The sequence below is a fragment of the Thalassophryne amazonica genome, chromosome 19, assembly GCF_902500255.1.
Source record: "Thalassophryne amazonica chromosome 19, fThaAma1.1, whole genome shotgun sequence".
Classification (NCBI taxonomy): Eukaryota; Metazoa; Chordata; class Actinopteri; order Batrachoidiformes; family Batrachoididae; genus Thalassophryne; species Thalassophryne amazonica.
In genome coordinates, this window is record NC_047121.1 from 17,937,176 (window position 1) to 17,964,403 (window position 27,228).

Genomic DNA, 27,228 nt, shown 5'->3' on the forward strand with positions numbered 1-27,228 from the left:
AACTGATATTTGATGGATGTAATGTTTGCTGCTGTTTAAAAAAAAAAAAAATCAACACACTATCTTTAATCTGAGCAGCAGAGAGCTGCGTCACACACTTTAACACCGTGAGACAGAGTGCAAATGTAAACTTTTTTCATTAAATATTTGTTATTTGCATCGGATGAATAGACTCTGCTGCATGATTATTATTTCTTTATTTGTTGACTAGTGGCACAACGGGTAACATAATAATTGCCATCATTTTCTCAAACACAGAGTCATTAAACCCAAACATGTTTCGATACGCTTTGGCTTATAGATTCCAAATGTTAAGACAACCAATTCCATTTATTCTTCCAAACTATCTGGACAGAGGGGTACAGGCTGTTGTCCACTCTAGTGGTCTGTACAGATCTATGCTCAAAAACACAGCATGCTGATTCCTCCTGCTGCGTAAATGAGAGTGAGAAGTAGACACCAGTTAGGAGAATCAAATTAAAGAGACAACGTTACTTTAAAAATAGATTTTTTAACATTCTGAATATGTGGGATGTCCTGCGACCCGGGGATAAGGTACATTTTATATCTTGCATCCAGCGTTAATGATTTTGTATCAGGACAGTGTCACCGTGAACCCTGAAGAACACATCTCTAATTATGTATATTAATAGAAGACATAAAGACATGGGTGACCTCTAATTTCCTGCTTTTAAATTCAGATAAAACTGAAGTTATTGTACTTGGCCCCACAAATCTTAGAAACATGATGTCTAACCAGATCCTTACACTGGATGGCATTACCCTGACCTCTGGTAATACTGTGAGAAATCTTGGAGGCATTTTTGATCAGGATATGTCATTCAATGCACATATTAAGCAAATATGTAGGACTGCTTTTTTGCATTTGCGCAATATCTATAAAATTAGAAAGGTCTTGTCTCAGAGTGATGCTGAAAAACTAATTCATGCATTTATTTCCTCTAGGCTGGACTATTGTAATTCATTATTATCAGGTTGTCATAAAAGTTCCATGAAAAGCCTTCAGTTAATTCAAAATGCTGCAGCTAGAGTACTGACGGGGACTAGAAGGAGAGAGCATATCTCACCCATATTGGCCTCTCTTCATTGGCTTCCTGTTAATTCTAGAATAGAATTTAAAATTCTTCTTACTTATAAGGATTTGAATAATCAGGTCCCATCTTATCTTAGGGACCTCATAGTACCATATCACCCCAATAGAGCACTTCGCTCTCAGACTGCAGGCTTACTTGTAGTTCCTAGGGTTTTTAAGAGTAGAATGGGAGGCAGAGCCTTCAGCTTTCAGGCTCCTCTCCTGTGGAACCAGTTCCCGATTCGGATCAGGGAGATAGACACCCTCTCTACTTTTAAGATTAGGCTTAAAACTTTCCTTTTTGCTAAAGCTTATAGTTAGGGCTGGATCAGGTGACCCTGAACCATCCCTTAGTTATGCTGCTATAGACTTAGACTGCTGGGGGGTTCTCCCATGATGCACTGAGTGTTTCTTTCTCTTTTTGCTCTGTATGCACCACTCTGCATTTAATCAATAGTGATTGATCTCTGCTCTCTTCCACAGCATATCTTTTTCCTGATTCTCTCCCCTCAGCCCCAACCAGTCCCAGCAGAAGACTGCCCCTCCCTGAGCCTGGTTCTGCTGGAGGTTTCTTCCTGTTAAAAGGGAGTTTTTCCTTCCCACTGTCGCCAAGTGCTTGCTCACAGGGGGTCGTTTTGACCGTTGGGGTTTTTCTGTAATTATTGTATGGCTTTTGCCTTACAATATAAAGCGCCTTGGGGCAACTGTTTGTTGTGATTTGGCGCTATATAAATAAAATTGATTTGATTTAATAGAGTATATAAACTTAATAACCAGCACCCGTAACTGACTCAAATGCCACTTCAGTGTTACTAAACAGTTAGGAGTGGATTGGAGAGGATACCTACCAACATTTGCAGGGTTGAGTTGTGGAGTCTGTCTAGGTACAAACTCAGGACAGTTGATGAGCTGAGAGAAGTCGGTCCGAGGGGAACCCACGATGAGAGGCAATGGAATAGGCCAGCGCTCAGGGTCACTTTTACAACGGACCCTATCATCTACCAGTTCCACCTCTGTGCTGTTCTTCAGAGCCTGAGCAGGATTGATTAAAACAAGCACAACACTAACTTAGTAAAGATATTATTTAATCACTTTCAGGTTCCAGAATGTATTGACACTAGAATTTCTATACTGCATGTGAATGTTTTGGCTAATCACAACCATATAATTATGTTACTGTTTAATGGATTACCTCCATGATGAGGTTGACATCAGTGGTAAGGGCCTGGACTCTGTGGAAGCTAGCAATAAGGGAAATGGGGAGGAAGCCTTGTGCATCCATTTTCCTCCGAAGGAAAAAGTCTCGCTCCAGGTTGTGGAGGCTGAAGTAGTACTCACTGGAAGACAAAAATCATACACTGACTGGACAAAATCATCATATGTTTTTGATTTAATTAAATTATAATCTAATATAATATAATTCCTGCCACAACTTAACTTGATCTGTTGTCAAATGCTTTCAATTACAACACTAAGTGCGAACTTAGAGTGGCTTAAAGGACATATCGCATTGAAATCATAACAATTTAGATTTAGGTTGTTAGTTACCATCCGATGATCCACCAGGATTACTTTGTGCACTTACGCAAACGGTTTCAAACTATACGGCATTTGCAACAAACAGCAACGGAGACGTCGAAAAACAAAGTACTCGTCAGTACTCTGGTGTTTCCGACAAGTGACGTCACTACTACAAGCACCCCAGCATGTGCTTCAATGGAATGTAGCTGCTAACGTTAAGAACCACAGATTAATTCCAAAGTTGACATAAGTGTGATGTTGTGTTATGATGACTCGTTTTTAAGTGAGAACTGTTCATTTTGATATAGTAACGGTAAAAGCTGTGGCTCCAAGAAGGTTGATGTGCACCTGAAGCCGCGAGTCATAAACGCAGCCTGTTAATAACCATCTCTGCTGCATGATCACCTTTGTTCACGATTGAGTGTTATAAAAAAAAAAAAAAAAAAATCTGCTGTCACAGAAAAAAAAGAGCGTCTCATCAGCTGCACAGTGTACGCAAGCACACACAGTGAGCTTCGCAGCACACATACATACACACATTCCAACTCCAAATTCACTCTCTCAAAGAAAAAAAAAGAAAAAAAAGAAAGAAATATAGCCACAAAACATAAAAGGAGTAAAATCCTGAATATGCCAGACTCACCGTCATGTTATGGATTAATTTCCAAATGTAAACTCACCTCGATCAAAGGCACGCGTATGTCCTGGAATGCAGACACACACTGCTCCAGCAGCGGCTCCAAGCGCGTTTAGTTTAAAGCATCAAGATCAATGTTAGCTTTGGTTTCGTTTTGTTCCTCTTTCGTACCTTTTGCGCTAATGATTTGCAGGCTATTCAGTGATGAGAAAAGTCAAAGGCTCATTCGTCCACCTTTTCTCGACGATTTGTGACTTTTTTACTTTTTCCCTTTGTTCAGGAATTGTCGTATGCCGTGGGACTGGGCCATTGGCTAAATATGATAAAAACAAAACAAAAACAGTTCATGTGAAAATAGAAACTTTTCACAGACATGCATTTTAAATGATCACAATATTCATCTAGATATTTGCCGATTGACAATGTACAAATATATCACATAAAAGGTACAGAGTACACATAACAGGAAGTATGGGATCAAAACTGTGTGTGGTGTTCAGGTATGGTTTTCCAATTTTCCCAGAGACAACAAGAGTGACTCCAAAAATCACAGAAAACAGACTTCAATTTTAGATGTTGTATTATGTAGATGCCCACACTCAACAGTTCATCTTTATATCAGCCTGCAAGATGATCACAAACACACACTCTGCCTCCTGTCTTCACCCTACATTCCAGCCTCACCCCCAGATGGGTGGGCTGTTTGCTCAATGTGGATCAATTAATTATGTGTTTATAGTTGAAAGATGTTGCAGTTAGACCTTTATTTGCGGTGTGTGCACTCGTATTCAACGGAATGTGTAAAAGTAAAAATGTGGTCTGTCCGTGTAGCGTGATAAGCAGGACAGTATGTATCATGGCACACAACATAAGGCTATTATTATTACTATCGTTATCTGTTTAAGAGGATATGATGTTATTAATAGTACAACACCAATTCCAATGAAGTTGGGACGTTGTGTAAAATGTAAATTAAAAACAGAATATATTGATTTGCAAATCCTCTATATTCAATTGAATACACCACAAAGACAAGATATTTAATATTCAAACTGATACACTATTGTTTTTGTGCAAATATTTGCTAATTTTGAAATGGATGCCTGCAACACATTTCAAAAAAGCTGGGACAGTGGTATGTTTACCACTGTGTTACATCACCTTTCCTTTAAACAACAATCAATAAGCGTTTAGGAACTGAGGACACGAATTGTTGAAGCTTTGTAGGTGGAATTCTTTCCCATTTTTGCTTGATGTACGACTTCAGTTGTTCAACAGCCTGGGGTCTCCGTTGTCATATTTTGTGCTTCGTAATGCGCCACACATTTTCATGGACTCATCAGACCACAGCACACTTTTCCACTTTGCATCTGTCCATTTCAAATGAGCTTGGACCCAGAGAAGGCGGTGGCATTTCTGGTTGTTGTTGATGTATGGCTTTCACTTTGCATGGTAGAGTTTTAACTTGCACTTGTAGATGTAGCGGGGAACTGTATTAACTGACAATGGTTTTCTGGTGTTCCTGATCCCACGCGGTAAGATCCTTTACACAATGTCGGTTTTTAATGCAGTGCTGCCTGAGGGATTGAAGGTCACGTGCATTCAATGTTGGTCTTCGGCCTTGCCGCTTACATGTAGAAAGTTCTCCAGAGCTTCTGAAACTTCTGATTGTATTATGGACTGTAGATGATGGAATCCCTAAATTCCTTGCAACTGAACATTGAGAAACATTGTTCTTAAACTGTTGGACTATTCTTTCACGCAGCTGTTCAAAGTGGTGATCCTCGCCCCATCTTTGCTTGTGAACGGCTGAGCCTTTTGGAGATGCTCCTTTTATACCCAATCATGACACTCACCTGTTTTCAATTAGGTGTCAATTAGGTCTTTGAGCACTGATCAACTTTCCCAGTCTTTTGTTGCCCGTCCCAACTTTTTTGAAACGTGTTGCAGGCATCCATTTCAAAATGAGCAAATATTTGCACAAAAACAATAAAGTTTGTCAGTCTGAACATTAAATATCTTGTCTTTGTGGTGTATTCAATTGAATATAGGTTGAAAAGGATTTGCAAATCATTGTATTATGTTTTATTTGCATTTTACACAATGTCCCAATTTCATTGGAATTGGGGTGGTATTATGTTATTTGCATTATATGAAGCTAGCAAAGTAGCAAATTAGCCATGAGACATACTGCTCCAACACTGGACTGAATTATTGTTTAGTACTGTGTAAATAAACAGACTATATTAAAAATCTTCTAAATGTTTGTGTAACAGTTAATGAGACATTTGAGCACCAAACTATAAAGGCTAATAAAAAAAACCCCCTCTCACTCCATTATCTGTCACACCATATAATATCATCAGGCATGTCTATATATACACACACACAGACACACAAGCCTGCAGGCAGTAACCATAGCTGAGTGCACACCCTGAATAACATAGAGATTAGAGAAACTCCCCCTTTCCAATGCCCTATTCTCTCTCTTCCTCGTTCACCAACACTCAGTTCTGTAGCATTTCCTCCCACAGGCCTACATATAATTCATCATGTCCCGTCCAAGGAAGTTGGTCTATATTTAGAAGCACTGCACCTTTCACTATTCTGAGCTTTCTTCTGCTATGAGGCCAAAGCTGTCAGTGAAACTCATAGCCCAGGCCGCCCCCTGCAGGTCAGGCCAAAACCAGAGGTGATTTATTGGTTACACATGCTGTTTCTCTCACTCAAACAAACACACACACACACCATAAAACAATTAAGGGAACAGTGTTCTATTTTGAGCGGTATATACGAGGTCTATTAGAAAAGAAACCGACCGTTTTTTGTTTTTTTTTTTAAACTATATGGATTTGATTCATATGTTTTTACGTCAGCCAAGCTTGAACCTTCGTGCGCATGCGTGAGTTTTTCCACACCTGTCGGTGACGTCATTCACCTGTGAGCACGCCTTGTGGGAGGAGTGGTCCAGCCCCCTCGTCGGAATTCCTTTGTCTGAGAAGTTGCTGAGAGACTGGCGCTGTACTTCATCAAAATTTTTTCCAAAACTGAGGCACATCCGAGTGGACACCATTCGACAAATTAAGCTGGTTTTCGGTGAAAATTTTAAGCCTCTGTTGACCCAGGACGTTGTGAGAGAACAGAGAACTTTCAGAAGAGGTCAGAATCAGCAGTTTATCCGGACATTCCACTGTTAAAGGAGATTTTTTTTAATGACAGACGTGCGGACGGATTGGGGTGTTGGCTCCCAGCTGGCGCGGCGCGCCCGCCTCAGGAAAAACACCTCCGTGTTGATAACCATTTGTAAAATCCAGGCGGCTTTTGGTGGCTTTCAGTTTAGTGAGTATCTGAGAAACTGTTTAACAGCAGGGCATGTTCCAACTTGTCCTTAAGGCTTCCAACGGAAGTGTTTGTCCTGTGGCGGGCGCGCCGTGCCGGCTGTGAGCCGATGCGCCAATCCGTCCGCACGTCTTTCATTAAAAAAAATCTCCTTTAACAGTGGAATGTCCGGATAAACTGCTGATTCCGACCTCTTCTGAAAGTTCTCTGTTCTCTCACGACGTCCTGGGTCAACAAAGGCTTACATTTGGAGGTTTTCAGCTTGAAACGTCACCTCGGAGCGCTGCGCAACGTCTCGCTCTGTGGGAAGTCCTTACAGCAATAGAAACAATCCAAAATCTCTCATCAGCCGTTAAAATTTTCACCGAAAACCAGCTTAATTTGTCGAATGGTGTCCACTCGGATGTGCCTCACAGTTTTGGAAAAAATTTTGATTAAGCACAGCGCCAGTCTCTCAGCAACTTCTCAGACAAAGGAATTCCGACGAGGGGGCTGGACCACTCCTCCCACAAGGCGTGCTCACAGGCGAATGACGTCACGGACAGGCGTGAAAAAACTCTTGCATGCCCACGAGGGTTCAAGCATGGCTGATGTAATCACACGTGATTCAAATCCATATGGTTTTTTAAAAAAATAATAAGGTCGGATACTTTTCTCACAGACCGCGTACTCAAAAATAAAGTGTATTCACTCATATGACTGTTTCAATGGACAGTGCATCCGGAAATTATTCACAACACTTCACTTTTTCCACATTTTATGTTACAGTCTGATTTCAAAATGGATGAAATTCTTCCCCCCCCCTTAAAAATACTCCATGAGGGCAACATGAAAAAGTTTTTTTTAGATTTATGCAAATGTATTACTATTAAAAATAATAATAATAAAACACTAATAACAATAATAATAATTCAGTTCATTGGCTATGATTTGGGCAGCATGTGGTTAGCACTGTTGCGTCACAGGAAGAAGGTCATGGGTTCAATTCCCACCTGTGGCCTTTCTGTGTGGAGTTTGCATGTTGTCCCCATGTTTGCGGACTTTTCTGCCAAACATTCCTCTATCTGATCCATGAACGAAATGTAATCAGCGTACACGCTGCAAAAATGTTTAAAACATTACAGGAGAGGAAGGACTGAAAATGGAAAAGTGACCAATCACAGCGTTTGCAGTCTCCACTGTTAAAGCAGGTGCGCGTCAGCCTATGGGGAAGGTCCGCAGCCACATAGAGGGCTCTGTTGCGACTGGGCACGTCCAGAGTGCTTTGTCCAGTACATGCAACGGGTTTTTAATGGAAATACATTGTGATGGGACAAGACATTTTGTGAGCGAAAATCCATGATACAAAATCCGGTACATACGGTGTTTATTACATGGAAAACAATACAAAAATACTGGGACTTTTGCTTTTGTCTGGTGAGTGCGAGTATTCAGTTTATACGATGATGTTTAAGTGAGTTTTATGGCCTGATCACACGGCATACGACGATTCCTGAAAGAAGGAATAAAAGTCATAAATCGTCAAAAAAAGGTGGACAAATGAGCTTTTGACTTTTCCCATCACAGAATAGCCTATGAACCAAGAGCGCAAAAGGAACAAAAGAGAAACAAAACAAAACCAAAGCTAACGTTGATCTTGACGGTTTCAACGAAACGTGCCTGGAACCACTGCTGGAACAGTGTGTGTCTGCATCCTGCTCTGCGTCCCAGGACTCAGTGCTGGGACAGAGCTCTGTAGCACCTGAGTCCTGGAGAAGCTGCAAAGAGAACCGTGCGTTCCGACCCACTGTGGAGATCTGTGCGCACGTCGGTGGTCCACCTGCACCTGGTGCTCATCCAGAACAAAAGAGGGATCATCTCCATCATCAGAACCCTCACTGTCTGCCTCATTAAAAAAAACAAAAAACAAAAGAAAACAAAAAAAACACCACCCCACTAAACAAACACTAAATACTTCACCAAAATAATACACACTCCAAACACGCCAAATATTTCTCAAATCTCTCAAATACCAAAACTCTAATCGCTGTCTGTACACCTGCAATGCTCACATACTCAGCGTTTTTCGCCTGTCGTTGCGTTTGTAGATTTGCTTGCAGCTGCGTATGTTTGCTTTTAATGTATGAGTACTGTAGTGTGTAGCCCTTACCGCACTCCTGCCTACATTTTTTTTTTGCATTGCAGAAATGCACTCCGTTCTCAAAACGATAAAGCAAAAGGCACTCAGGTTTCCAGATGTACATCGGGACACACTACATCCTTGTCAGAGTTGGGAACATCAGATCGCAAAGTTCAGAGTCCTTTTGTCCACCCCCCTACCCCCCCAAAAGCAGAAAATATTGCCATTTAAAAAGTCACAAGCAAATTTAAAACTTCCTGTCTCTTGTTTCAACATTGAGAGCGAGGCAGAGGGAGAGAGAGAGAGAGAGAGAGAGACAAGGAGGAGAGTAAGAGCTGTCTCTCTCTCTCTTTTTTTTTCAAAACCCTGGTGTTTCTGATCACCAATCAAAGCTGTTCACACACGAATGTCTGCTGCTGCTGAAACTTTTTCAAACTTGATGCTCAAAGTCATATTTCTGTAAACTGCTGTCTGGTTTGCACAAACCGAGGTGCAGTTCACTCAGAGATCACCGCAGATGACACAAAATATTATGTTGTGACGGCCCTCAGCAGCTCCATGGCAACGAGGCTGATCGTGCTCCTGCAAAGCCCCCCCACTGGCTGGACTTTTTGTGCAGCAACACCCTCCTCATGTGCGTGTAGCGCTGGAACAATACCACGAAGCAAACAATCAATTTTTCAAATTTTTCGACAGTTTAAAAATCCTGACAAAGCGCCAGCTGCAGGAACGAAGCTGCGCGAAGGTTAAACGATGCCAACAAAAGTCAATCAAAGTCCAGATTTCTTGTTTCGTTTGGGCATCGTGTCCTTCGTTAGTGCCATGTGATCGGGCATTAAAGAATAATAATAATTTTACTGTAGCATACATTTCAAATTAATTTAAATAAATCATAATTCAAAGAAAGGCTTTCAAGAAAAAAAAAAAAAGCAATTTATGAGTGACTGGTGAGGGAACAACGCAGTTCCTTTCATTCCTATGGTAGTGTACAAATCTGAACCAGACCATGAGCATACCACACCAGTGTTGGTAATTACAACTTACATTTATGGAAATGCGTCTGTCTACTCAACTTTAAGCAACGATGACGACCAAACACATGAAAAACAAGGATATTCCAAAACACTCACATTTGTCGTTTGATGTATTCTTTAAGAAGTTTTTCATCCACTGCATACATCTGGACCTTGTTGCCGTCATCATAGTAGTAAACCATGTTAGTGACAAACTCTGTGGGAACTTGGACAGAGGAGCCATCAGAGGACCGAGAGTCCCGGTATGTCTGAGAATACTCATATCGACCTGAAACAGCCAAAGAAAAAGACAGAAAGAAAGAAATATTTAAAAGCTACTGTTTGTGTGCAGACTGATCTGTCCATGTGTTTTTGCCAACAGTTTGCTCTTTTGGCATGTCAGTGAACGTGTCTGTTTAAGACAGCAACAAGTGATCACAACTGTGGCTTGTTTGTTTTGGGAGGGGATTTTTTTTTGGGGGGGGGGGTGTGCAACAGGTGTGAAAAATAATGAAAAGCAGGAAAAAAAAAATTATCACATTTTTCTAATGTTAAAAATAGTCTGTTCAGGTAAAAAGAGTTTCAAAGCTTTGTAACATGGACTTAACATTAGACCAGCAAATTACACAATTATTTAATGAGAAAATTCCATCACTAAGGTAAAATTACCTCTACCACGACCTCTCCCACGACCACGACCTTTCCCTCTGCCTCGAATTCCTCCACGGATGCTGCTGCCATCGCTTCGGACATTCGTAGAATCATCCCCAAAGTCCCGAGGCTCTCTTCTCCAACCTGTGTACAAGATATGTGGTGTGAAATACTACACATACTTCATGTATTTGTAACATAACATAAAATGAAACAGTCCTCTGGAGGGCTCCATGGACACATTCAGATGAAAGTAATGCTTTTTAAAATCTTGTGTCATGTGTAAAATTTGACAACTAAACTTTTTGTTTATTCAACACACACACACACACACACTGACTGTGTGCAGTGGGTGACCGTGTCCGTTTAAACTGGCAGCACAAGGACAAGACAAGGTAATCATCCTAGTAGTTTATGGTGTACTACAACGTTATGTCATTAAATATGAACTCTGTAGTAATTTTAACTTATACACATAAAACTAGAAAATTGTGTGCTTATTTCAAAACCTCCGCTCATCTCTCAGGTGACTCATGTAGAAGACATCTTAGAATTGCAGTAATACAATCTGTTTTTTAATCTGTCCAGCGAAATCTATGGTTCTATTTTTTTCCTGGCAGCGGTTGCTTTCAGACATTATGAAGGAAACCTTTTTTTTTTTTTCTCAAATAAATTTGAAAAAAAACAAGAACAACAACCTTTTCACATTATCATTATGGCTTATTTTGTGGAGAATTTTTAGGAAAAATATGATTTTTTTTCCATTTTGGAATAAGGCTGTAACATTAAAAAAATGTGGAAAAAGTGCAGCACTGTGAATACTTTCCAGATGCACTATAAATTAACAAATTAATCTGAAATTGAAATCTGAAATAAAAATGAATCTGACCATACATGAAATATCTCTGGTTCATGCTGTGTGCAATGAAACAGAAATAAAAATAAATACAAGAATCTCTCATTTTGTTTATTTTTTGCATTTTCCATGTAGTTCCCCTTTTTCTGACAGATATAAAATAAAAATATAATTAAATAAATGTCTATATGAGGTCATACTATTGTGGGACTTGAACGTATAAAGTGCATATCACTAGCAAAAAAAATGTCAACTGAGTGGACTATTCTAAAAGAATAAAAAATTATGGTGTAAATTAGGGTGTGTACCCCGCCTCACCCCCTTTGACTGCTGGGATAGGCTCCAGCCCCCCGCAAGCCTTAACTGGAGTAAGCGGTTGAAGATGAGTAAGTGAATGAAAATATTGATGTATTTAAGGATTATTAACTGAGCACGAGATCTGTATGTGAAAATATCAAACCGAGGTATTGACAGTACGGACCAAGCGTTAGCGAGGTTAATAATTTGTTTATTATATGGCTATATATACACACATATATATATATATATATATATACACACACACATATATATATATATACACACACATATATACACACACACACACACACACACACACACACACGAAGTCTGTGAGAAAAGTATCCGACCTTTTTATTTTTTGCAAAAACCATATGGATTTGAATCACGTGTGATTGCGTCAGCCAAGCTTGAACCTTCGTGTGCATGCCTGAGTTTTTTCACGCCTGTCGGTTGCGTCATTCGCCTGTGAGCAGGCTTTGTGTGAGCACTGGTCCACCCCTCTCGTCGTTTTTTTTATTGCGAATAAATGTCTGAACGATTTGGAGCTTTGCTGCATCAATTTTTTTCCAGAAACTGTGAGAGACCTCCAGGTGGACACCGTTCGAAAAATTAATATGGCTTTCAGGGACGATTTTATGGGGATTAAACAGATTACGGAGTGTTACTGCCGCTTTAAGGATGGCCCACAACTGCTGAGAGCGCTGTGCGCTCCCAGCGCCGATCGACTTGTTCAGACCCCGCTGAAACAACCAGATCATTTCCAACGTGAAGGCTTTGTTGATCCGGGAGGTCGTCTGACTTTCACAAAACGGCAGGAGACGTGGACATCAGCACTTTTTCGGCACATTCCGCTGTCACAAGAGTTTTTTTCATGGAAAAAGAAGCGGATGAATGCGCCACCATGCCGCTCATGGCGCGGGACAAAACCACCTCGGTGTTGGTCTCACAGGACGGCTTTGAGATGGCTTTCAGACGGATTCCGGTTGCTTTCCAGTCGTGTGATTATCCGATTGTGATTGTGCATGAGCTAGACATGCCCCAACATGTCCCGTGAGGCTTCATCACGGTGTTGCTTACATACTTTTGCTCTTGCCTTTCGACAGACAATGCACTGGTTGATGACTTTTTGGGCAACTCTTCTACCGTGAACAACCCAAGCCTTGCTCCTCATCCTTAGCAGCGTTCCAGCAGCTCCTTCATGATGACTTTGTTGGGCCAAGAGAACACCAAGCCAAGACTCAGCCGGTAATAATGGGACACTGATTTTGTCTTCCTTGAAGTGTTGAATTCTGCCACCACAAATCAATAGCCCACTTGCTTCATCCTTGCACACAACAAGTCTGTCCATGGTGGTATTGGAGAAGTTCTTGCCTTCCTGGGCTGCCAGACATAGATCTCGGAAAGCATCGCCATGCTCCTGGGGTGTACAAACTCCAGCCAGCTGGACTGCCTCCCACTTTAATCCTCTGGCCCTTCCTCGAAGGAAGAGTTTTGCTGCCCTCCATACTAACGCAACAGTTTTCAGCAGCTTCCACAGATTGCTGAACCTTTTAACATCCAGCAGTTCTTTTAACATTGTTCCTGCTGCAGGCCTGTGTAGATCTAATTCAGGCTTGTTTGAGATCGTGTCAAACTTTTTGGCTCGAGTCTTCTTTTGGAGTTTAATAACATTATCTTTTGCAGCTGCAGCAACATCCTTTGCGGACTGCAGGGGCCACTCCCATTCTGGAAGATGGAGAAATCCCGGCCCAGCCTGCCACTGGGACCCTTGGTCCAAATCTTTGGGTCCAGCTCCTCTAGTGATGATATCAGCAATGTTCAAAGGCCCCGGGACCCACCACCAGTCTTGGATATTGGTCTTGCTTTGAATTTCTCCAATTCGGTTGGCAAAAAAGGTTTGATAGCCATAGCTCTCTCGCTGGATTGCCCCAAGAACCGTCTGGCTGTCCACCAGATGGTACCACTTCCCCACATTAATCTTACAGCTCTTCAGGAAGTATTTCTTCAAACGAGAAGCATAGACAGCCCCACAGACCTCTGCTTTGACCGCATCTCCCTCATGCTACAACGGTGTCAGCTTGGCCTTTGATTCAACCAACCGAACAACCACATTTTCTTGGCATCTCCATCTCAAATACAACACTGCGCCATAAGAGTGCTCACTGCCGTCAGAGAAGGTAATGCCCCAAGGCTCAGCTTTTGGGTCAAAAGGTGTCAGTGCCCTTGGGAATCTCAACTTGCCAAGCTCGACATAATCCTCCAGCAGACAGATGGGTCTTCTCGAAGTGAGTCAGACAGAGGAGTGTCCCACGTGCTCTCAACTTGGCCGCCCTTTTCCTTCACTTCCTGAAAGGCTCTCCTTACAAGGATAGCTCCCCTCTGCTTGACAGGAGTCACAAGTCCAAGAGGATCATATAACCCAGACACTTGACTAAGGAGCTCCCTTCGAGTGAGTGGATTCGGAGCCTGCAGCTTCACTTCCTCCTTTGACAGTTCGGCACCCAGCCTCATCTTTCTCCGCTTCCTTGAGACGTTTACAGCAACCATTAAGTGGAACTCATCCACACCTGGGGTATAGCCCATTTCCAGCGCCTTGTTGTCTTCCTCAGTGAGCTGATTTGGGAGGACAAAGACGGCAGAAGTAACTCTCTTTTGCTCCTCCGGGTCTTCCCTCCAAAGTGGGAGGGAAGACCCAGAGAGACGGAGTACACCCAAGGTTTGAGCTGAAACCCACCTGCTTCAAGGATTTGCCCAACGTTATCCGTCAACTGCTTGAGTCGTTCTAAGTTGTTATGGGAGGTGAGTATATCATCAACGTAAGAATCTTCCTCCAATATGCGGCGCTCTTCCTTGAGGTGGACAAACTCTGGCAGGCTTGCAGTCTCTCGCATTGCTACCTGTGCAATACAGCCGGCAGGTTTATCGCCGATGTTAACTCTTGTAATGGCGTATTCCTCAATGTCCTCAGCCTCAGAATCTCTCCAGAGAAACCGATGGAGGTGCACCTCTCTGTCCTCCAGCCAAACCGAGTTATACATCTTTCTAATATCACCCAGTGCAGCATACGCGCCTTGCCGGAACCGAAGTAGGACAGCACGAATGTTATTCAGCACGTCGGGGCCTTTAATGAGGAGGTCGTTAAGGCTCTGGCCCCTAAATTTCTGACTGCTGTTCCAAACAAGACAGACAGGGGTGGTGACTGAATGGGGGTTTGGAGCAATAAGGTGGCTTACGTACCATACGGGCCCAGCCCAGCTTTTTACCGTCTCCTCTGAGAGCTTGATGGCAGCCTTCCGCTCAAGCATATCATGGACTTGCGCCTTGTAGGCCACCTTCCACTCAGGCTCCTTGCCCAATTGCCGCTCTGTCCTCAAGAACGTAGCCTCCACAGCCCTTTTGTTGTTCGGCAACGTTGAAGGGTCCTCCGTCCAAGGGTACCTTGCATGCCAATGAGGCTTGTCACTGTGGTGGTCCCCAGCTACATATGTCAGGCCACTCTTCACCTGCTCAAGCTCTCGCTCCTCCCACAGAGTCATCTCCTTTCCGCCGGGCTGACACTTCCCACAACGACACCCGCCACATCGGGGCTCGCAGGCGGCACCAATGCTGTCCCACTTCCACCAGCTTATAAAATCTCAGCTGGTGCTTAAGGTAGTAGCCAGGGTGCCCTGAGGTAGCCTCTTTTCACACTTGTGGATGAACTCTGTGTACTTTTCCGCAGCACTCCGCATGGAGCGGGCAAAGTGGGTTCGTGAGGCATGGGCTGTGATGTCGACTTCCTCCATGAGGTCGGGGTGAGAGCCTGCAACAGTTTTACCCAAAGGGCCATCCCATCCCACAGGACGAGGTCTCCTACTGAGCGCACCTTTTGTGGAACAAGCTGGCCCTCGTTGTGGCTAATGAGTAACTGAATTTGTGTAGGACGAACAAGTTCCCTCAGGGGGACATCTGGAAAGATGTTCTGCAACCTTTTAGCGGAGACATGATGGTGAATCTCTGCAATGCTGTCAAGACCATAGCAAACAAGTTGGTGAGATCTCAAGGTGCCCTCTGAGGTATTGACTCTATTTTCAGCAGATATCTCTTTGTTTCCACCGTGACCTGCATGCCACCAACTCCGTGTACTACGAGAGAAACATCTTCGCTCCTCAGCTTCAGTTCACTTGCAGCTTTATGAGTAATAAAGTTGGTGTCCGATGCAAGGTCTATCAAGGTCCCAATTTTCTGCCCGACATTAGCAGTGACCTACAGAATCATCATAATAACCGGGAACTCTTGAGGACTGTCATCACACATCAACTGATCACCAAGCACAGAATTGAGTGTCCTTGCAATGGTGTTACAAAAGACGTTGCGACATTGCTTGGCCAATTCTGGGGGAAGCTGCGTCAGGAACTCCTCTTGCTCTTTGGTGCACCTTCTCCCACTGCGATCTGCTGAATTCGACTTTGGTCTGGCCTTTGGCATGCCTCTCTGAGAACTTAAAGCATTAGGACATAGAAGGTAGTGGTGCTCCTTCACTCCCTTGCCCTTACAGCAGAATGACGCTTTACATTCCCCATTCTTGTGGACCTCAAGACAGTTAATACATGCCCCAAACTTCTGAACTGCTTCCTTCTTTTGAGCAAGGCTGAGAGATTTAAACCTTTTGCACCGATACAAGCGTCGCTTGTGACCATTCTCCCCACAGACAACGCAGCCTCCTTGGGGATTTCCTGTCCTTGTTGCCATTGTCCTGGCGAGCTTTGGCTGAACTCTTTGGTCCCTTCTTGGGAATTCCTCATCTTTCAACTGTTCCAATTCCTCATAGATTTGCTCTTGACCTTTTAGAAATGCCAGTAGCATCTCAAAGCGGTCCCTTTGTGGCTCTTCACACCTCTTCTCCGCAACGAACAAAAGCCACTCTTTTTTTAACAAGTCAGGCAGCTTGCTTTCCAGCGACTTTGTCATTAGCGGATTCCTCAGAGCCCCTATATCACCCAGCTCACTTAGGTCACTCAAGGCTTTCTCAATCACCCTTATGAGGTCCTTCCTTGTGCATAAATTCCTCTTGCTTGCCTCTACTGGTGGTTGGCTCTCACTGCGGTATTGTATCACTTCCTGTTCCGGAGCACAGCGGTGTTTTTCTGTATCTGTTAGCTGTTTAATCTGCGCAGTTAGATTGATCTAGTTATCTAGATTACGATTTGTTTCCCAGTGTAATCTTTACGTGCCTTAACTAAAGCACTCCTTCTGCTGAATCACCTCTAAATTATTAACACATTATTCACTTTGCGTGTTTTTAGGAATCCGCTAGCTTAACGTAGCTACTAGCTCTTAGCCGATTTAGCATGGCGGCTTCTCCTGTCTCTCCCGCACTTTTCTGCTCTGGGTGTGAAATGTTTAGTTATTCCTCGGCCTCCTTTAGCAGTAACGGTACTTGTAATAAGTGTAGCTTATTCGTAGCTTTGGAGGCCAGGCTGGGCGAATTGGAGACTCGGCTCCGCACCGTGGAAAATTCTACAGCTAGCCAGGCCCCTGTAGTCGGTGCGGACCAAGGTAGCTTAGCCGCCGTTAGTTACCCCCTGGCAGATCCCGAGCAGCCGGGAAAGCAGGCTGACTGGGTGACTGTGAGGAGGAAGCGTAGCCCTAAACAGAAGCCCCGTGTACACCGCCAACCCGTTCACATTTCTAACCGTTTTTCCCCACTCGACGACACACCCGCCGAGGATCAAACTCTGGTTATTGGCGACTCTGTTTTGCGAAATGTGAAGTTAGCGACACCAGCAACCATAGTCAATTGTCTTCCGGGGGCCAGAGCAGGCGACACTGAAGGAAATTTGAAACTGCTGGCTAAGGCTAAGCGTAAATTTGGTAAGATTGTAATTCACGTCGGCAGTAATGACACCCGGTTACGCCAATCAGAGGTCACTAAAATTAACATTAAATCGGTGTGTAACTTTGCAAAAACAATGTCGGACTCTGTAGTTTTCTCTGGGCCCCTCCCCAATCAGACCGGGAGTGACATGTTTAGCCGCATGTTCTCCTTGAATTGCTGGCTGTCTGAGTGGTGTCCAAAAAATGAGGTGGGCTTCACAGATAATTGGCAAAGCTTCTGGGGAAAACCTGGTCTTGTTAGGAGAGACGGCATCCATCCCACTTTGGATGGAGCAGCTCTCATTTCTAGAAATCTGGCCAATTTTCTTAAATCCTCCAAACCGTGACTATCCAGGGTTGGGACCAGGAAGCAGAGTTGTAGTCTTACACACCTCTCTGCAGCTTCTCTCCCCCTGCCATCCCCTCATTACCCCATCCCCGTAGAGACGGTGCCTGCCCCCAGACTACCAATAACCAGCAAAAATGTATTTAAGCATAAAAATTCAAAAAGAAAAAATAATATAGCACCTTCAACTGCACCACAGACTAAAACAGTTAAATGTGGTCTATTAAACATTAGGTCTCTCTCTTCTAAGTTCCTGTTGGTAAATGATATAATAATTGATCAACATATTGATTTATTCTGCCTTACAGAAACCTGGTTACAGCAGGATGAATATGTTAGTTTAAATGAGTCAACACCCCCGAGTCACACTAACTGTCAGAATGCTCGTAGCACGGGCCGGGGCGGAGGATTAGCAGCAATCTTCCATTCCAGCTTATTAATTAATCAAAAACCCAGACAGAGCTTTAATTCATTTGAAAGCTTGACTCTTAGTCTTGTCCATCCAAATTGGAAGTCCCAAAAACCAGTTTTATTTGTTATTATCTATCGTCCACCTGGTCGTTACTGTGAGTTTCTCTGTGAATTTTCAGACCTTTTGTCTGACTTAGTGCTTAGCTCAGATAATTATAGTGGGCGATTTTAACATCCACACAGATGCTGAGAATGACAGCCTCAACACTGCATTTAATCTATTATTAGACTCTACTGGCTTTGCTCAAAAAGTAAGTCCACCCACCACTTTAATCATATCTTAGATCTTGTTCTGACTTATGGTATGGAAATAGAAGACTTAACAGTATTCCCTGAAAACTCCCTTCTGTCTGATCATTTCTTAATAACATTTACATTTACTCTGATGGACTACCCAGCAGTGGGGAATAAGTTTCATTACACTAGAAGTCTTTCAGAAAGCGCTGTAACTAGGTTTAAGGATATGATTCCTTCTTTATGTTCTCTAATGCCATATACCAACACAGTGCAGAGTAGCTACCTAAACTCTGTGAGATAGAGTATCTCGTCAATAGTTTTACATCCTCATTGAAGACAACTTTGGATGCTGTAGCTCCTCTAAAAAAAGAGAGCCTTAAATCAGAAGTGCCTGACTCCGTGGTATAACTCACAAACTCGTAGCTTAAAGCAGATAACCCGTAAGTTGGAGAGGAAATGGCGTCTCACTAATTTAGAAGATCTTCACTTAGCCTGGAAAAAGAGTCTGTTGCTCTATAAAAAAGCCCTCCGTAAAGCTAGGACATCTTTCTACTCATCACTAATTGAAGAAAATAAGAACAACCCCAGGTTTCTTTTCAGCACTGTAGCCAGGCTGACAAAGAGTCAGAGCTCTATTGAGCTGAGTATTCCATTAACTTTAACTAGTAATGACTTCATGACTTTCTTTGCTAACAAAATTTTAACTATTAGAGAAAAAATTACTCATAACCATCCCAAAGACGTATCGTTATCTTTGGCTGCTTTCAGTGATGCCGGTATTTGGTTAGACTCTTTCTCTCCGATTGTTCTGTCTGAGTTATTTTCATTAGTTACTTCATCCAAACCATCAACATGTTTATTAGACCCCATTCCTACCAGGCTGCTCAAGGAAGCCCTACCATTATTTAATGCTTCGATCTTAAATATGATCAATCTATCTTTGTTAGTTGGCTATGTACCACAGGCTTTTAAGGTGGCAGTAATTAAACCATTACTTAAAAAGCCATCACTTGACCCAGCTATCTTAGCTAATTATAGGCCAATCTCCAACCTTCCTTTTCTCTCAAAAATTCTTGAAAGGGTAGTTGTAAAACAGCTAACTGATCATCTGCAGAGGAATGGTCTATTTGAAGAGTTTCAGTCAGGTTTTAGAATTCATCATAGTACAGAAACAGCATTAGTGAAGGTTACAAATGATCTTCTTATGGCCTCGGACAGTGGACTCATCTCTGTGCTTGTTCTGTTAGACCTCAGTGCTGCTTTTGATACTGTTGACCATAAAATTTTATTACAGAGATTAGAGCATGCCATAGGTATTAAAGGCACTGCGCTGCGGTGGTTTGAATCATATTTGTCTAATAGATTACAATTTGTTCATGTAAATGGGGAATCTTATTCACAGACTAAAGTTAATTATGGAGTTCCACAAGGTTCTGTGCTAGGACCAATTTTATTCACTTTATACATGCTTCCCTTAGGCAGTATTATTAGACGGTATTGCTTAAATTTTCATTGTTACGCAGATGATACCCAGCTTTATCTATCCATGAAGCCAGAGGACACACACCAATTAGCTAAACTGCAGGATTGTCTTACAGACATAAAGACATGGATGACCTCTAATTTCCTGCTTTTAAACTCATAAAACTGAAGTTATTGTACTTGGCCCCACAAATCTTAGAAACATGGTGTCTAACCAGATCCTTACTCTGGATGGCATTACCCTGACCTCTAGTAATACTGTGAGAAATCTTGGAGTCATTTTTGATCAGGATATGTCATTCAAAACGCATATTAAACAAATATGTAGGACTGCTTTTTTGCATTTACGCAATATCTCTAAAATCAGAAAGGTCTTGTCTCAGAGTGATGCTGAAAAACTAATTCATGCATTTATTTCCTCTAGGCTGGACTATTGTAATTCATTATTATCAGGTTGTCCTAAAAGTTCCCTAAAAAGCCTTCAGTTAATTCAAAATGCTGCAGCTAGAGTACTGACGGGGACTAGAAGGAGAGAGCATATCTCACCCATATTGGCCTCTCTTCATTGGCTTCCTGTTAATTCTAGAATAGAATTTAAAATTCTTCTTCTTACTTATAAGGTTTTGAATAATCAGGTCCCATCTTATCTTAGTGACCTCGTAGTACCATATCACCCCAATAGAGCGCTTCGCTCTCAGACTGCAGGCTTACTTGTAGTTCCTAGGGTTTGTAAGAGTAGAATGGGAGGCAGAGCCTTCAGCTTTCAGGCTCCTCTCCTGTGGAACCAGCTCCCAATTCAGATCAGGGAGACAGACACCCTCTCTACTTTTAAGATTAGGCTTAAAACTTTCCTTTTTGCTAAAGCTTATAGTTAGGGCTGGATCAGGTGACCCTGAACCATCCCTTAGTTATGCTGCTATAGACTTAGACTGCTGGGGGGTTCCCATGATGCACTGTTTCTTTCTCTTTTTGCTCTGTATGCACCACTCTGCATTTAATCATTAGTGATCGATCTCTGCTCCCCTCCACAGCATGTCTTTTTCCTGGTTCTCTCCCTCAGCCCCAACCAGTCCCAGCAGAAGACTGCCCCTCCCTGAGCCTGGTTCTGCTGGAGGTTTCTTCCTGTTAAAAGGGAGTTTTTCCTTCCCACTGTAGCCAAGTGCTTGCTCACAGGGGGCACACAGGGGGTCGTTTTGACCGTTGGGGTTTTACATAATTATTGTATGGCCTTGCCTTACAATATAAAGCGCCTTGGGGCAACTGTTTGTTGTGATTTGGCGCTATATAAAAAAATTGATTGATTGATTGATTCTCCGCTGAAGATCCTCCCTCACCGCAGAAGGGGCCCACCGGCTCCACTTATAATGCACCTCCTTTGCTGCGAGTCTCCAATTGGCTTAGCATATACTCATATGCTTCCATTCTCATGTCTGCAGCGGGGGTCGGAGATCTCTCATACTCAGCTTCAGCCAACTCTAGTGCGGTGGATAACTCAGGGTACCCAAAATTGCTCCAAATTATATGTCGAATCCTGCTTTGCTCCTCCTCCAATCGCTGTTCACACTCACTCGCAGTACTCTTAATGTCTTCGCACTGTTCCCGCTTCAAAGCAGATCCACCCTCTTTATCCGAAGTTTCTGACAGAGCCGCCTCTAGATCGTCATTTGCGTCAATCACTTTATCTGCTTCTACTGCAATCTTAGTGAAGGCATCCTGCAGCTCATCCACAGACATGCTCTTACATGATCTTGCAATTGAGTTGGCTAGTCTAGAGAACTGCCTCTTAGCAGTGGTCCTGTTGGTCTTTAGCTGTTGCAAACCTTTTGATTCCGACATTATTTTAGCTGGAGCTTAGGCTTTGGGCTGGAGCTAAACTTTGAGCTTTTATTTTGCTGATGACTGGCTCCAGTTTTTTACTGTCGAGCGTTATTCCTTGTTTTACTGCGCCCCATGGTCGAACGGGTTTCACCCGCAATTCTTTAGTCATGCAGCAGATGTTTTACTCAGATGACACTAACATTTCCCACTTCTTGTTTATTGAGTTTTGCTTTGATGTCACCAGGTAAAAAAACCTTAAAACACACATACATACATAACTGTAAATATGATATACCATAAACCATTACCAAAATAACTAGCTTAAATTAATTTAACGGTGCATACCTTATAAATCAATTAATCAATTTCATTTAATTAAATCATTTCCTAAAATTCATATGAAAACAGCCAACACCAAATTATTGTCCTCATTATCATTACTGATTGATACAGCCACATGATTGGACAAATTACCCATTGCACATTGCCCAATAAATAATCAGCGGCTTATATTATCAAACTGTAAAGTAACAATTAAGAATCATAATTTAAAATCATAAGCCCACAGCCAACCAGCTTACAGCTTCAATGCACGTGAATTTAATTGGATATTCACGCCCACACCACATACACAAAGAGACCCCTTTTTCCTGCAAAGTATCTACAAATCATCCCATCCAAACTACACACAAACAATGCCCCATGGTGCCCACAGTGCCTTCACAAGCGCAAGTAGCGACGTGAAGCAGAGGTAAAGACGCCCAACAGTGTGATCGTATTAATACACAAAAGTCTTACCGGCTGCCTTTCGCAGATTGTTGCGGGTATACGCGCAGTTGTTTGAAGTCAATCGGAACGAGCGTAGCCTAAGACTCGCCCCGCAACCACTACTTGTTGCTATAGTAACATCCGGTATGAATGAAGTCCACCACTATAAAGGGCCCAGGTGCACGCGCTAACCAGCTGAGAGTTCCGCCCTGATCAGCGCAAATGACAAACAGCTGATCAGCGCGACACTTACGCATAGAAAGTTCACCAAATTCTCTGAATCTTCTGATTATATTATGGACTGTAGATGATGGAATCCCTAAATTCCTTGCAATTGAACACTGAGAAACATTGTTCTTAAACTGTTGGACTATTTTTTCAAGCAGTTGTTCATAAAGTGTTGATCCTCGCCCCACCTTTGCTGGTGAACGGCTGAACTTTTAGGGGATGCTCCTTTTATACCCAATCATGACACTCACCTGTTTCCAATTAACCTGTTCACCTGTGGAATGTTCCAAACAAGTGTTCGAGCATTCATCCACTTTCCCAGTCTTTTGTTGCCACTGTCCCAGGTTTTTTGAAACGTGTTGCAGGCATCCATTTCAAAATGAGCAATTATTTGCACAAAAATAAAGTTTATCAGTTTGAACATTAAATTTCTTGTCTTTGTGGTGTATTCAATTGAACATAGGTTGAAGAGGATTTGCAAATTATTGTATTCTGTTTTTAATTTACATTTCACACAACGTCCCAACTTAATTGGAATTGGGGTTGTAGAATCATAAGAAGAATACCATAGTACGATACTGAACTGCAGCTTCTTATTTTCGGTTTAAATTTTTGGTATAATTTCTTTGCATCATGTTGAACTGCATGGTATCGCACCAATTCGCATCGCGAGGAATTGAATCGCCATCAAATACATACCAAATCGCATCGAATCGGGAACAGGGGTGAATCGTATCGCCAGTATCGCTATATGTATCGTATCAAGATGCTTATTGAATCGTTGTGTGGGATACAGTATATAATGTTAGAGTGCCTCTGCAGACATTTCCCCAGCTCAATTACATTTCATCCGTTTCGCACTTGGTGTTTTACGACCCAACGTCCCTCGCTTCTTGGGAGGCATATCGAGAATCAACCAATCTGCATGCTGAGCACAGCAGGTACATTTTAAGTCAAAATATACACGCTTTAACTGGCACACAGCGTGCTGGCCCATTAAGATTCTAATTAAAGTGCACCCTAGCCAGCGGCTACTACACAGAAAGTGTGATGCTTGCTACCTGACCCGAGTACCACGTGAACTGTGAAAATAAGGGCTCCAGCGAGCTGGTCGTGATCTAATATATAAGGCTGACTGTGTGTGTGTGTGTTTGCGCACGTACACTTTCAATCTAAGGGCTGCAGTGACCTCCACCTTGGTGCCTAGTCACCACAGCAAGTATTGATTACTGGTGTCAATTACTTAATTGCTGTGGCTGTGTATAGCAAACATGCACGCACACACGGTCAGCTTTATATATTAGATGAATGAATCTCCACTATGCAGAGAGCGAAGAATCAACTTCTGAGTGCCAAGGCCACATTCTACTTTTAATTTGCAGAATGTGAGCTATCTTGAATTATATTTTTATTCTACTTACATTATCTAGTAATATATATTTTGTGGGTTATGTATAAATTATGAGATTTTATGATGTATTTAAATTTCTGCTGCAACTCATCAATTTCCATTAGAATCGTTAAGTATATCAATCAATCAATAAACTTTTTTTTTATATAGCGCCAAATCACAACAAACAGTTTCCCCAAGGCGCTCTATATTGTAAGGCAAGGCCATACAATAATTATGAAAAACCCCAACGGTCAAAACGACCCCCTATGAGCAAGCACTTGGCTACAGTGGGAAGGAAAAACTCCCTTTTAACAGAAAGAAACCTCCAGCAGAACCAGGCTCAGGGAGGGGCAGTCTTCTGCTGAGACTGGTTGGGGCTGAGGGAAAGAACCAGGAAAAAGACATGCTGTGGAGGGGGGCAGAGATCGATCACTAATGATTAAATGCAGAGTGATGCATACGGAGCAAAAAGAGAAAGAAACAGTGCATCATGGGAACCCCCCCACAGTCTACGTCTAAAGCAGCATAACCAAGGGATGGTCCAGGGTCACCTGATCCAGCCCTAACTATAAGCCTTAGCAAAAAGGAAAGTTTTAAGCCTAATCTTAAAAGTAGAGAGGGTATCTGTCTCCCTGATCTGAATTGGGAGCTGGTTCCACAGGAGAGGAGCCTGAAAGCTAAAGGCTCTGCCTCCCATTCTACTCTTACAAACCCTAGGAACTACAAGTAAGCCTGCAGTCTGAGAGCGAAGCGCTCTAATGGGGTAATATGGTACTACGAGGTCCCTAAGATAAGATGGGACCTGATTATTCAAAACCTTATAAGTAAGAAGAAGAATTTTAAATTCTATTCTAGAACCAACAGGAAGCCAATGAAGAGAGGCCAACACGGGTGAGATATGCTCTCTCCTGCTAGTCCCCGTCAGTACTCTAGCTGCAGCATTCTGAACCAACTGAAGGCTTTTTAGGGAAGTTTTAGGACAACCTGATAATAATGAATTACAATAGTCCAGCCTAGAGGAAATAAATGCATGAATTAGTTTTTCAGCATCACTCTGAGACAAGACCTTTCTGATTTTAGAGATATTGCGTAAATGCAAAAAGGCAGTCCTACATATTTGTTTAATATGCGCTTTGAATGACATATCCTGATCAAAAATGACTCCAAGATTTCTCACAGTATTACTAGAGGTCAGCAAAATGCCATCCAGAGTAAAGATCTGGTTAGACACCATGCTTCTAAGATTTGTGGGGCCAAGTACAATAACTTCAGTTTTATCTGAGTTTAAAAGCAGGAAATTAGAGGTCATCCATGTCTTTATGTCTGTAAGACAATCCTGCAGTTTAGCTAATTGGTGTGTATCCTCTGGCTTCATGGATAGATAAAGCTGGGTATCATCTGCGTAACAATGAAAATTTAAGCAATACCGTCTAATAATACTGCCTAAGGGAAGCATGTATAAAGTGAATAAAATTGGTCCTAGCACAGAACCTTGTGGAACTCCATAATTAACTTTAGTCTGTGAAGAAGATTCCCCATTAACATGAACAAACTGTAATCTATTAGACAAATATGATTCAAACCACCGCAGCGCAGTGCCTTTAATACCTATGACATGCTCCAATCTCTGTAATAAAATTTTATGGTCAACAGTATCAAAAGCAGCACTGAGGTCCAACAGAACAGTAGGTTAGTATATCTACTAACCTACCTACATCTGGGGGAAGGGAAAAAAAAAAAAAAAAAAAACACCAAAACAATTCAGAGCAGGTAGCTCAGTGGGATGAGAATTTATCCCACTGAGCAAACTTACAGTACCTTTTTTGATTCCCCATCATGCTAACTGTGTCCTTGGACAGAGACTTCATTTGCACTGTCCCAGTCCCCTGAGCTGGAACAGCAAGCCGGTTTGGCATACTCTGAATTTCTGGGGAGAGCCCTGTAGGACTTCCTTCTTTCTTCTTCTACATCTCCAGAAGTCTTGTTTTGTATACACATATGTACATACACTATATAAACCAGCTATCTCAGCAAACCACTGGATCAAATAGGCAAACAAGCTATTTAGCTTGGTGGCTACAAAAAGAAGAACTTGCTCACAAGCAAATGTATTTGTATTACCCATTATATTATTATATAACTGGTGTTTATTTGAAAGATACAATTTCCTTATTTCACCTCAAATCTCAGGAGCATCAAGAAGGTTTAGAGAAATATTTTATGTATGTTGAAGCCGATGTGAATGTTTTGCCACCATGTTCCAATCTGCAGATTGCAATGAACTACACACAAACCAAATCTGGCTGAAAATTTCACAGTTGAAATGGTTGTGACTGCCCCCATAAAGCTATGTACTTGATCAGAACTTGGGATTTACACCATGCTTTCATATTGCCATGCATTAGCATAGAAATGTGCCTGTACAGCTTATAAAGATAGAAGTTACGAGCAAAGAAGTAAGCAGTCTTAAGTGCTACCAGAAGGCGGGAAAGCAAACAATGAAGTCAAGCCAGCAAGTGCAGCAGCAGAACATATAGAGGGTGACACAAACAACAGTGAGCTACTGACAACTTACTCCTGTTGCTATCATGCGCCCTGTTATTATGGAGCGTGTGATTGGGCGATGCGGGGTCAGGCGAGTTGCTGCTGTGCTCTGTGTCCAACTGTGTCGGGCCCCCACCTGGCATCCTGGCACCGTCCTCCTGGGGTACTTCCTCCAATGGTAGAGAGACCCACTTACGTTTGTTACCTAGCGATGATTGCACACCGAAAACAGCACGTGAAGAGTTCTGTTCCAAAATGACGACAATGCAGTTTGTATCAAAGTGAGGTCAACCAGAGGAACTACTCCATGTCCATCAAGACACCTTATTCTCTTTGTCAGCTGCATGTCTATAGATTTGTGCCTTGGTAAACGGGATTATATTTGTTTCCAACCAGCACAAATTGGGTTCCATGACATTTATAAAGCCATAAAGTCCACCTGAAAAATTACTAGGTCACATAGATAGTATGATTAAAAAAAAAAAAGCTCAATAATTTTCTTACACTGGTCCTATGCTATTTATTGTTACTTTCTCTGCTCCGATGGCTGATG

At 42.4% G+C, this 27,228-nt stretch overlaps 1 protein-coding gene across 6 annotated transcripts in view; it reads right to left on the reverse strand.

Moving 5' to 3' along the window:
* Positions 1 to 27,228, reverse strand: part of larp1b (La ribonucleoprotein 1B) — a 118,017-nt gene that overhangs the window by 43,240 nt on the left and 47,549 nt on the right. For 4 of the 6 annotated variants that reach the window (XM_034194886.1, XM_034194885.1, XM_034194883.1 and 1 more), the window contains 5 exons: positions 26,707 to 26,880; positions 10,392 to 10,517; positions 9,840 to 10,011; positions 2,286 to 2,430; positions 1,942 to 2,125 (listed from right to left, as the gene is read on the reverse strand). In XM_034194886.1, the coding sequence (XP_034050777.1) occupies positions 1,942 to 2,125; positions 2,286 to 2,430; positions 9,840 to 10,011; positions 10,392 to 10,517; positions 26,707 to 26,880 (801 nt within the window). The remainder of the gene's footprint in view (positions 1 to 1,941; positions 2,126 to 2,285; positions 2,431 to 9,839; positions 10,012 to 10,391; positions 10,518 to 26,706; positions 26,881 to 27,228) is intronic. The other 2 variants (XM_034194888.1, XM_034194887.1) reach the window with 1 other exon arrangement.